The 12,692-nt window shown below is 34.8% G+C and overlaps 1 protein-coding gene across 2 annotated transcripts in view; it reads left to right on the top strand.

Annotated features, from left to right (window-relative positions):
- Positions 1-12,692, top strand: part of MPS1 (multipolar spindle 1) — a 286,168-nt gene that overhangs the window by 42,232 nt on the left and 231,244 nt on the right. For both annotated transcript variants that reach the window (XM_089805387.1, XM_089805386.1), the window contains exons 5-6: positions 11,494-11,576; positions 11,716-11,773. In XM_089805387.1, coding sequence (XP_089661513.1) covers positions 11,494-11,576; positions 11,716-11,773 — 141 coding nt within the window. The remainder of the gene's footprint in view (positions 1-11,493; positions 11,577-11,715; positions 11,774-12,692) is intronic.

Genomic DNA, 12,692 nt, shown 5'->3' with positions numbered 1-12,692 from the left:
ATTGGTTTTGTCAAGTCATGTACCCATGAAGAAACTTAGTTGTGGCAGATTAAAGAGTTGCTTCATATATAGCGTCATCAAAATTATATCTGTTGAAGTCATGGATATCAATATTTCCATTCCTGTCATCTGTTATTGCTCACTAAGAGGATTAATGAGTCTTCAAAACTGTATAGGTGAGTGCCACAATGTTTATTTTGGTGCTACGGAAAATTGTTATCAAATTCAGTATTGAAGACCATTAATATTCATTTTGGAATTCAAATGCATCCTGGCCATGAAGAGTGGGATATAAAACAAGAACTAGAACCTGTCAATAATAGTTTGGAATCATGAACATATCTTCTTACTCATCATCACTCAACAATGTTAGAGAGATAAAGATATGACATCATATACTTCTTCCATCACAACCAGTCCACGATGGAATGAATTATTAAATGGACTCCATGATGCTTCATGACATTATTTAATGATTCGTTGCAGACCATAGATAGCACCTAAAAATATTACAACCATTGTATTAGATGATAGTAAGTCAAAGATCGACCATGGAAGGAAATCACAAAAACATAGAAATCGATAGAGATACAGATCACACTCTATATAGATAAGATAAGATAAGATAACATAAAATTCTTAATGTCCAACAGATGACCACAAAAGGTCTATGGGACTGAGAGTTTACAAATAGACAACTGACAACAGCAGGAGCACCAAATGGTGTCTGAGAAAAGAAAACAACAAGAAGCAAGAAAAGAGAAACCAAGGAAAGACTAGGAGTCCTTTCTTGGTAAAAAGAAATCAGTCTAGAAGGATAAGACTGCAAGTAAAGAGGAGCCTTGAACTATCTCTGTGTACTTGTGGAAGAGTGTTGCTGACGTAAAAAACCGCTTCGGGGTCTGACAAATCTGGAATGGCCAGTAGAATTGTTAAAACTAGACAGCCTTTTCCCACCCCGTAAAGGAGATAAGGGTGTGAAAAAGGTAGTAATAAGCTGATCAGAGGTATGCCGGTGAGGGAATAGTAACTGCTAAGTACTATCATGGAGCAGAGTGGCCTTCTGAAGATAAAGCGCTAGACACCGCTGGTCACAATAACTGAAGAAGGCTGAAAGAGAGGAACAATCCCGAAACCGACAATAGAATCTCCCTCTGATCTCATAAAAGATAGGGCAATAGAAAATAAAGGGAGTCTTCGTCTCGACTTCAGCTAGATTACACAACTTACAGATACATTGACCTCTGTCAATATGATGACCGGTCTGAGCACGAAGACCATGAGAACCAACTTTGAAAGACCCCAGTGAGATATGCAGGGGCATGACACCATTGTTGAGAAAGATAACTAGGACAAACAATAATCTCATCACTGATCTCCAGAAAGTGCTCCGCATAGAAGGCCATCCTTGGCCGTAACCCACCATGAGGTTTAGTCCATGTAGTGGTAATATACTGTCTGTAGATATCAAGTCTGACATGCTCATTTAACTCCTGTTGAGATGGGAGGAGATGAACAAGGGCTTTCAACGAGAACTGATAAGGAGGGAGACGATCAATATCAATCCCAATCGAGCTTAGCAGAGATGTTTAAGCATACCAGCAAACATTTCACAAGCAATGGTAATAAGTACCAAAAATCGTACATAATTAGTATCCAAGTATCTGTCAGTGAGTATATCAATATTGTTGAATATATATTTAAATCAGACAAAGAAGCTCTATCACTTGAGCCAGACCACCATCTTTATTACATACATATAATCTCACACCCACGTAGTGACCTTGTGAGAAGTTCGTGCATAGTTATTATTGACATATGAAGAAGATCAAATTGTATACTCACGTCCCATAGTTACTCTATGACTCAAGCAGTTTGTAAAGATACAAGGATAATACTGACTATTATAAATACAAAGACACATACCTTACCATCTTAAATATATTTTACTTTAGATATTAGATATGGAGGCAATGTTATTGGGAAAGTGATATCTGAAAATTGAAGTTTTAAAGGGGATTGTTCTTATTTCCCACATTACCGGGACAAGGGACATTGCAGTGGTATCAGAGCATGATCGTGCCATCCTGTATGGTGAATCTTAAATAATGATCAGCATATAAGAGCAAAAATTATCATCAGAGAAGAGAATGTAAAAATGATATACACTCAACATTTGATATAATTATAAACAAATCACATACAACGTCAGATCGTCAAGAAAGGAATCTCTAATGAATACGAGGAAATGTCCAATTTATATAATCATCCACAACCACGACATCTTTTGCCAATAGCTTAAGAATATCCTCAGCGAGTACAAAAGAACTTGCGTCGGTATAAACATTTCAGTAGTATGATCGGTCCAATACAAATAGGGTAGATCATCTTCATTTGAGGAATCTGTTGCATCGACATATGCTAGTATAACATAAGGTGATGCAGAGAAACCTTCTATTCAAAGTAATGGTTCGATAATAAAAAAAAGAATTTATATGAAGAGACATTACAAATAGGGAAGACAACATATTATATAAGATTGTCATCCAAATATCATTTACTATTAGTGGTGCCTATGATCCATCAACACGTCAACAAGAGTTATATATAACTCTCCCATCATAAAGGGATTAAGTCAAACATATTAATCTTCCAGATCCAAGAAATTACAATTGGAGTTACAAGAACACTTCCCTGAAATAGAAGATGTGGAAGAAGAGATCAAAGAAGACATAACATGTACCTATCGGCATATACACAAGATAGAACATCAATAGCAATGAGTAGTTAGGCGAAGGATCCAAGTAAGAGGAATCGATAATTCAACAATGTTTAGATGGAATTGAAAAGGACACAACAAGAATACCAGTCAAAAATATATATGACCAATCACTTATTTTGTGATTTCTTACAATTAAGGATAAATTCTCTTAGAATATTGACTATGTTCAGATCAAGAGAAAGAAGAAATAGACTACTCCAAGTAGTCACTTATAAGAGGAAAATAATGCATAAGGAATTAAGGAAGAGAGATAACCTCTTTGAAGGACTTAGAAAGATATTATATAAATGAATATTCTTAAGGAAGTAAGGCAGGGAATCATTTATTCTCTAAAGAAACTAGTGTATACTGTTAAGAAAAATATATGCATATGCAAGGATGGATACACCCAAACCAGGTATCCATAAGGCCTAGGATGAGAAAGAACTCTCTCCTAGGAAGGATGGATACATCAAGATTGATTTTCCATAAGGTCTTAAATAGATAAATATTGTGAGAAGATGGTACTTAGTGGAGAGTAGTTCTATTAATTAGAGCCCCAGGACGCACTCCCCAGGAGCTAAGCATCTGATCACAACCTCTCCATAAGAAAGGGGATTAAATTGGAAATTAGGATCTTATGGTTTAAGGACTTACAAGATTGAATAATATTTTTATACATGTTTTTGGAGTACTAACATATGATGTAGGTCCACCTGTCAAAGAGCTATTTACACCATTTGGATAGCCGAGACAACAATCTAAAATATCGAATTTTATGAAACTGAGCTTGGCTTAATTCAGATTACAAGAAGGAATTTACCAAAGCTTCTAACATGTGTATGCTATGTGTTTGCATTGTGTCTTCATGCATTAATGTGTATACTTCGTGTTTGCATCGTGTCTTCATACACTAATGTATATATATTTTGTGCATGCTTTTTGTTTACATACATTCTAGTTTATGTTTCTTGGTGAGTGCTAAGAATTAGGGACATTCACAATGAGCTTTCAAAGTAAGGGCATTCTTAAGGAGTATCGAGGATTCTTAGTGAAGTTCGACATTGAAGGCTTTTTGTCAAGATTGGAGCAAGAGCATTTACAGTAGAAATAAACACTTAGGAGAGGTGATCCCAAATGCTACAACAAATCAAGATAAGTTTATCATTTTGAATTGTTCTTAAATTGAATCGTATGATATTTTCAAGTTAATAATTTTTATATCTACGATGTAGTTCTAACCTCAAGTTAAAATTGCCATTTCGAGATTATTGGATTAAATATCGGGATTGGATTGAGTATTTGGATTGCTTGAGGACAAGCAATTTTGGGAAGGGTGGACTGTAATGTCCCCACTTCTGAGATCAATTTAATGAATTTTCAATATAGAATCAAATAAATAAAATATAATATAACTATAATTATTCTAAGTATGTTGATTAAATAGGATAAATTACTTAATAACTATCGAAGTCATTATAATAATGCAAGAAGATAGTAATATGACATATAAATATCAGAATTTAATAAATAATAAGATTGGAATAATAATAATAAAGAAAGAAAGAAAATTGATAAACAAATATTATAATTGTTAAATACACTATGTATAGTTATAATACATCAAATTGATATATTATAATATCAATTGATATAATAATTGTATGAAAATAATACAATATAATATTAGTGATTGATAATATTGGTAAAAATATATTTTCTTATAGAGAATAAATAAGAATATTAGGATCCATTAATATCAATTATAACAACTACCATTGAGCAATATCATGGCAATGAGATGAACAATTTTAGTTATCAAATATTAAGATGAATGGTAAAGGGATGTGTCTCTTAGAGGATTGGATTGATATAAATCAATAAAACTCGGTGCATAATGGGGGGAGTTAGGGGATACTAATCATAGAGAGGGAAAGACCACTACAGTTGCAGACCCAAATAGACGAAAAAATCCTGCGCATCGAAAGGAATGAATTCATCCAAGGCTTTATCAACAAAGACCATGGTTTACATGAGACAAGGACTTGCAAACACAAAAATAAGGGGATATGTAATGGAAGATATCAACCAATCACGGGGGAAGAAGAATGGAGGACAAGAGACGAGCTTCTGGGTGAACCTAACGTATATTATAGACTACATTACAATCCACAAAAAGATATCGAAGGAGACAAGTCTCTCAGGAAGTAAGTAATCGAACATAAGGAACAATACAAAGGAGGATGAGGAAAAGCAAACTGGATCAAGAGGATTCTTTCAGACCCAATATCTACGATAAGTTCCCATTCATATTCAGAAATACAGCTATACATTAAATTCAATAGCCATAGAATGCGGTTTAGAAAATGGAGAATGAATTCATTAATCAAAGGAAGAATGTTACTGCTTATATACCATCGGGATTCAACTATTAAACCACTCATCGATGGAAATGATTGGAAGGAGCAGATCAATATCTGTGCATACCAATATAATTCGAAGAACACATGTTAGGGGTTAGATAGGCAACAATTACAAACATCAAATTTCTACACATTATTATATGAGGTAATCGATATTTTTGGAGGACAATGAAGGCATAAACAACTATTGATATAAGGAACCACCTGTCAGAGAATGAAAACCCAAGAGGACATTGCTAATGTGCAGTCAAAAAGAATTTAAAAACAAGGACTCAATGCCAATCAAGGACTAGACATAACAACCTTGATGCATTTAGCAAGAGAAGATAACATGTGCGAATTATGTGGATGACCAGCGTGGAATTTTCTATTTGTGATTTCTATAAGACCACATTCGATATTGAAGACCATTAATATTCATTTTGGAATTCAAATGCATCCTAGCCATGAAGAGTGGGATATAAAACAAAAACTAGAACTTGTCAATAATAGTTTGGAGTCACGAACATATCTTCTTACTCATCATCACTCAACAATTAAAGAGAGATAAAGATATGACATCATATACTTCTTCTATCACAACCAGTCCACGGTGGAATGAATTATTAGATGGACTCCACAATGCTTCATGACATTATTTAATGATTTGTTGCAGACCATAGATAGCACCTAACAATATTACAACCATTGTATTAGATGATAATATGGAAGGAAATCACAAAAACATTGAAATCGATAGAGATACAGATCACACTCTATATAGAAGGAAACAAAGAGGAGAAACATTTAACAAGCAGTGGTAATAAGTACCAAAAATCATACATAATTAGTATCCAAGTATCTGTCAGCGAGTATATCAATTTTGTTGAATATGTATTTAAATTAGTCAAAGAAGCCCTATCACTTGAGCCAAACCCCCATCTTTATTACATACATATAATCTCACACCCACATAGCAACCTTGTGAGAAGTTCGTGCATGGTTATTATTGACATATGAAGAAGATCAAACTGTATACTCACATCCCATAGTGACTCTATGATTCAAGCAATTTTGTAAAGATATAAGGATAATACTGACTATTATAAATACAAACACACATACCTAACCATCTTATATATATTTTACTTTCAATATCAGATATGGAGGCAGTGTTATTGGGAAAGTGATATCTGAAAGTTGAAGTTTTAAAGAGTATTGTCCTTATTTCCCACATTACTGGGATAGGGGACATTACACAGAGTTGCCCATGCACAACCCCAGGTAGTCTCATGTTTAATCTAGTGCATGCTGCAACTCAGAAATGATAGACACTTCCGGTATAGATTAAATTGCAGCCCCCAAGTCTCAAAACATGTATGGTCAACAGAGGAAGATATTCAATAGTGCAAGGTACAATTACAAATCTTAGCATATGGTTCAAACTCTCTTTCTAGACTCACAACAGCAACTAGAAATCAAATGCCAAAATACTGGAACATATTCACATGAAACAAATTCATCTTCTTGGAATCTCAATACAATTTTCAGATTTCACTTTGAAACACCGATTTGGATCTCAAGATTGTGTCTTTCAACGACGTCAAGATTGATAGCGAAGAGGGATTTTGTCCTCCAAGTCCTACAGAAAAAATCTCCATAGGTTCACCGATTTTGTCTATTATCGAATCATGTTGAAAGATGGCACTTCCATCACATTTATAGTGCTTTTTAAGACTATTCACTCACCTTATCAATATGGGATAAACAAAATCACCTTTTTCCCCTTTCCTATTATTTTAGAATTTTTGCTTTTTTTGGCCCTTATTTTCTTGTGAATGCTTTTTCTTTGATATTTCCCATTCCATGTCTTAATTAATTCCAAATAACTTTTGTTCACGCTTTTAACATATTATAGAATAAAGGGGACTATTTAGTTTAAATATTTCCCACAAACTATAGACTATGTATAAATAAAGTTAAATAATTAAATTTAACTTTATAAAATAACTTTAGGAGTGCATGATAAATCACATCAATGATAAATAATTGTCGTCAATATGAAATAATTACCATCGACATGCCACAACTCGAGGTCCACACATGCCCAAATTGACTTACTATAAATAATAAGTGCACCCAAAATTGCTTCAGATCATTTTGTAATGAACTGCAACCAAAACTACTTAGGCCAAATAGCCTCTAAGTCCTAGTTAGCTATGAGACCATATGAAAATAAGCTAATGATAAGCTATGTTGTGAATGCCAGAAAGGGGACATTATAGTCCACCCTCTCAAAAATTGCTTGTCCTCAAGCAGTTTTAGCTCTAGATACTGCAAGATTTGATCATTCTCCTACATGGCATCATCAACTGGCAGGTTCTTCCACTTAACCAAATATTTCTTAATTGTCATTTTCCGAATTTTCTTCTTCTTGGTATCAATGACCGCCTCTAGGATCCGTATAAATTCCCCTTCTTCATCCAAGGGTGGCAACTCTGCCGATGTTACTACATTATGGCCCAAAGTTTTGTTGAGGCTTGAAACATGGAATACATTATGCACGTTAGTGTTGGCTAGCATCTCTAGGTTGTAGGCCACCTCTCCAATTCACAAAGTGACTAATGGTAAAAAATTTGTGGCTTATGTTTCTCAACACCATTCTTCTTTAAAGAAGATTGTCTGTAAGGCTAGCATCTCAAACAGATCATATTGCCAATCTCAAAGTTGCGCTCAATCTAGTGCTGATGAATATATAACTTATGCTATTTTTGCATGTGTTGGATGTTCTCCTTGAGTGCCTTTAAGATGTCTTGACTCTCTTGCAACAAATCTTTTGAGTTCGACACCCTGTTGCCCCCAGAGAATAAACCCGTTAAGTTTGTGTCATCATACTCATATAGTTCCATACATGGTGTCGTCTTAATAGTCATGTGGTAGGTGATATTGTAGCAATACTAGCATATATAAACATTTGACCGAAGCCTTCTATTGCCCTGACACATAATTCCGTAGATAATACTCTACCCATCTATTTACTAACTCTGTCTGAACATCAGTTTGCAGATGATAACTAGTGTTGGGAGTGAGTTTTGTGCTACTCAATCTGAAAATCTCTTGCTAGAATAAACTCAGGAACTTGTCCCTGTCACTCATGATGTTCATGGGAAACCCATGTAATTTTAACATCTCTCTAGAAAACAAGTCAGCTAGTTGGGCTGCTATGTAGGTGGCAACAATAGCAAAGAAATGTGCAAATTTAGTTAACCTTTCAACCACCACATAAATGCAGTCCTTACCCTGTACCATGGGCAATCGTTTGCTACAGTCCATTGAAATGCTTTCCAACGTTTGCTCTGGAATCAGCAATGGCAAAAGTAATCCAGTTAGAAATGTACCCTTGTTCTTATTCAACTGGTATACTGGACATTCCCTAACATACTTCTGGACTTTGCTTAATTCCCTTCCATGGGAAGCTTTTCCCAGATTTTTCCATATGTTTTGAAAAGTCTTGGGAGACCAACCGATGAAGCATCAATGAATGCCCTCAAAACACTTCCTTGAAGTGAGAAGAAGGCATTAGATAAATATTGTCCTCATAGTAAATAAGGTCATTAATTACTGTATACCTGCCATCTTAAACTGTGCCCTCAATCAAACCTACTACCCATGAATCTTTGGCATATTCAACTACAATTCTGTCCTTCCAATCAGCTGATATCTCCACCAAAGAGCATATGTGCGGTCTTCAAGAGAGTGCATCTGCTACCACATTCTTCTTTCCTTTGTCATATTCAATGTCAAAATCATAACCTTATAATTTAGTAATCCATTTATGCTGCCTATCATTAAGATCCCTACGACTCATAAAGTACTTAATGCTATTATTATCTGTCATAAACGAACTTACCTCTTACCAGATAAGTCCTGAATTTGGCTAGTGCATGCATAATAACAACCATCTCACTATCATATATATAATATCTCCTCTCTACCTCTCTCAACTTATCACTCTTATATGCTACAAAGCGTTTTTCTTGCATCAAAATTGCACTAATCCCATCTCTTGAAGCATCACACTGTAGCTCAAACGGTTTGGTGAAATTAGGGAGAGCTAACATTGAGCAAGATGACATCACCTACTTGAAATGCTCAAAACATCGCTATGCTCTCTTCTATCACTCAAAGGCCCTTTTCTTTGTAATGTTTGTGAAGGAGCTCCTATCCGTGAAAACCCCTTCACAAACCTCTCTTAGAAGCTACACAAACCAAGGACCTTCAGCTGTGAGAAGCTAGTTTGAGTTGGCTATCCAATGATGACTAATCTTTTCTTTATGTACTCTCACCCTATCAACACTGATGACATGCCCTAGATAATTTCTACTTTTAAGGAGGTCTCCTATCTTTTAGGGAGAACGGGTAGTTGAATTGATAACCACTTGGGGAACCACTGAGTAAAGCAAGAGCCTCTTGAGCAGTTTCCTATTTTTTAGGAGCAAGGTTCCTATTTTTAGGAGGAATTGTCAGTTAACCTGCAGGGTTTAGTCAACATCAGATATCTCAGTGCTTCAGAATAAGGAAGTATTTTAATATTTTGTAAGTTATGGATAGTAAATAAATTAATAGTAAAGTGATATTATAATCACTTTATAATAAAATAAGTTCCTAGGTGCATGAGCATAAAATGTTGTAATAAAAATGGGGAAAACATTATAATAATAAAATATAGTGCCTTAGGGGTCAATTTTTAGAGGAAGGCTCATAGTTTATTGAAAGTAATAAGGTGAAATTATGGGAACCCTAAAAGTGATGCACAGGGGTTTGGACCTTTTAAAAAAAGGCATTTGGAGGTTATTTTACACATCCAAGTGTTTTATTATTTCATTCCAGAATTGTGTGTGGAGCTTTGATTGCAGAGTTGCAGCAGATTCAACCTTCAAGTACAAAACCTCTTTGAGGGAAACTAGATGGACATTCTGCCAGCTTGTTACAGGTTTTGTAGTCATCGATTAATTAGCTAAAGAGGGCAATTTGAGTACTATTGGTGGCAAGATCTATACAATTTTCTGAGAAAGGGCAGAAAAATTCTATTTCAGAGTTTCAGATCAGGCCTATTGGAATCGAGTTGGAGTTTCCATAGAACATTCTTGTTCGCTGTACATTCCCAGGAAGGAAATTGACATCCCAAACGGCTTCTATTTGCATTTTTCAGTTACGGATTGGTGCCAGTGCTGGCCTGAACCAGATTGACCACTTGGACAAGTATTGAGGGGCTATATAAAACTTTACCAGCTAGGGGTCCCTTTATAGATCACCTCTACATTGTCTACTTGGTCGCACAGGGCATAATAGTAGAGAATTTCCCCTTTGGAGGAGGAATATGGTAGCAGATCTGTCATATTTTATGACCAAATTTATGTGTTTCAGATTTATGGGGCTAGTACAAATTTATCTGTATTCATTCTTTCAGTAATTACCTGGTATAATTTTCCTGTATTGTGCATTTGATAATAACTAGGGATCCACATTGTTTTAGTCGATTGTAAATTTGGTTTCTAGTTGTATTTAGTTTTGTTAAATTGTTTTTTGCATCCTATTCTATCCAAAAAATCCAAAAGAAAATAAAAACTCCAAAAAACAGAAAAAAGGAAAATAACAAAACAAATTGCTTATGCTGGTCAAAAACAAATTTCTAAACAAAAATCAGTATTTCAACAAATATTCCTAGAAGACATCTTGTTTGGTGGTACCAGAGCTGTGATTTTTCTTGCCTTAGGGATTTGGGTCAGTTCTATGCATTCGGACAGAGCTGAGATTTATAGGTATTACACTTGCAGGAAGACATTTAATATTCCTTTCAGAGAGGGGACATCACAGCCACCTGGCATTGTGTTCCTGTAAAACCATTTTTGAAGTATGTTGCCTTTCAAACTTGCTGGAAAAATGTACTTTGTTTCATTCTCCATGTTTTCTTGCACCATTTGATATATAGTTCTTTTAGTAATTATGAGGGCGGACTATACATCATCGTGTTATTTGTATAATATTTTCTTGCAACAGATGTATTGGATGCAGTATAAGACCTGTTAGGGTTTCAGTTTCTATTTTGCAATACAAGGATGGAAATACATCATCTTTCATAATATTCCTAGACAATCCCTCTGTGGATAACCATCTGAGTTGCTTGTTTGGCAAGAGTATCCAGGAAAGTTTTATATTCATGGTTGCATGTTTCTGTTTATGGGAATGTTGGAAACACAAAAAAGGTACATCAAAGCCTCAATAATTGGAATACTGAATCATCTTTTCTAAATATTTTATCACTTCCAGATCAATATTCATGTGATGGTGAGAAAGAGAATCTTGTCTCTGTTGCGAATTTTCTTCTGGAGATTGTCAACATGCAAAGCCCTGTAAGTACTATACTTTAGAAGCTATAGCATTTTTTCATGCGCCATATCATCAAGTTTATTTGGTCAAAACTTAAATCTTTTGTAAACTTATAACATGTTAAATGAATTTATCTCATTATTGCATAAGCATAATTTGCAGGCATTCAATAAACAACTCTTTTCCACATATGCACACCAAGCTGTGGACTTTATTAAAGGTAATTTTTAAATATGCTTTCTTGAAGGAACTTTAAGAATTGAAAACCGATAGAATTATTTTAGTGTTGTTCACCTTATTTAATCTCCATATGAAGCCTTCAAAAGTCTTGACTTCCACTCTTAAGTGTAGGTTATGTACTAAAACTGTTAATATAGGAGGGGTTATAATTGGACATTTTTACACTATTAATATATAGTGACAAAACCTGAGTTAATCTGAAGGTTTTGATCCTTAAGTTGCTTTGTAGGTGTGAAAGTATCTTTTTTAAAAAAAAATTCTAGCCTAATTTTTGTAATTGCTAAGATAACTTATGGATATAACTATGTGCAAGTTTTTTAGAAGATATAATTTCAGATCCTTAAAATCTTTGGTAAACTTGTGTGCATGAAAACAGATCGAAAACCACACAAAGAAGGAATAACACACGAAGTATGTGAAGAACCTAGAATGGGTGAAAAACCATGGTGAGAAATACCGCTAGGATCTACTGTCCTAATTCAGCCTCATGAATAAAAATGTGTACAATGCTTTAAGGAAGCCAACCCTAAGGAGTCACCAAATTCCTTGCTTGAGAGCACCAACTTCAACAGAAGCAGCAACATCACAGAATGACCACCAACCTAGTATCCTTGAGGCACCAACCTTCTGGATATTGCAATCTTTGTGTACAAAACTCTTTGCTAATTCAGACTTATCTAACTTGAAGATGTAATACTATACATTTCTCACAACTTGAAGACTGTTAAAAAATCAGACCGACTAAGCTTACTTTCGGACTTTACAATGACACACTCAAAACTTCTAACCTCACCGATTTTTCCAAAATTTACAAACTCACTGACATTTTGAGTATTTACAACCTAATTGATATTCTTAGGATTTATAATGCCAATGGACTAAATATGATCAGCCTCTAA

Source organism: Cupressus sempervirens, chromosome 10 (genome assembly GCF_028749045.1).
Source record: "Cupressus sempervirens isolate cs-2001-9-10 chromosome 10, ASM2874904v1, whole genome shotgun sequence".
NCBI lineage: Eukaryota > Viridiplantae > Streptophyta > Pinopsida > Cupressales > Cupressaceae > Cupressus > Cupressus sempervirens.
Note: the sequence above shows the minus strand (reverse complement) of the source record. Positions and strands in the feature narration are given on the sequence as shown.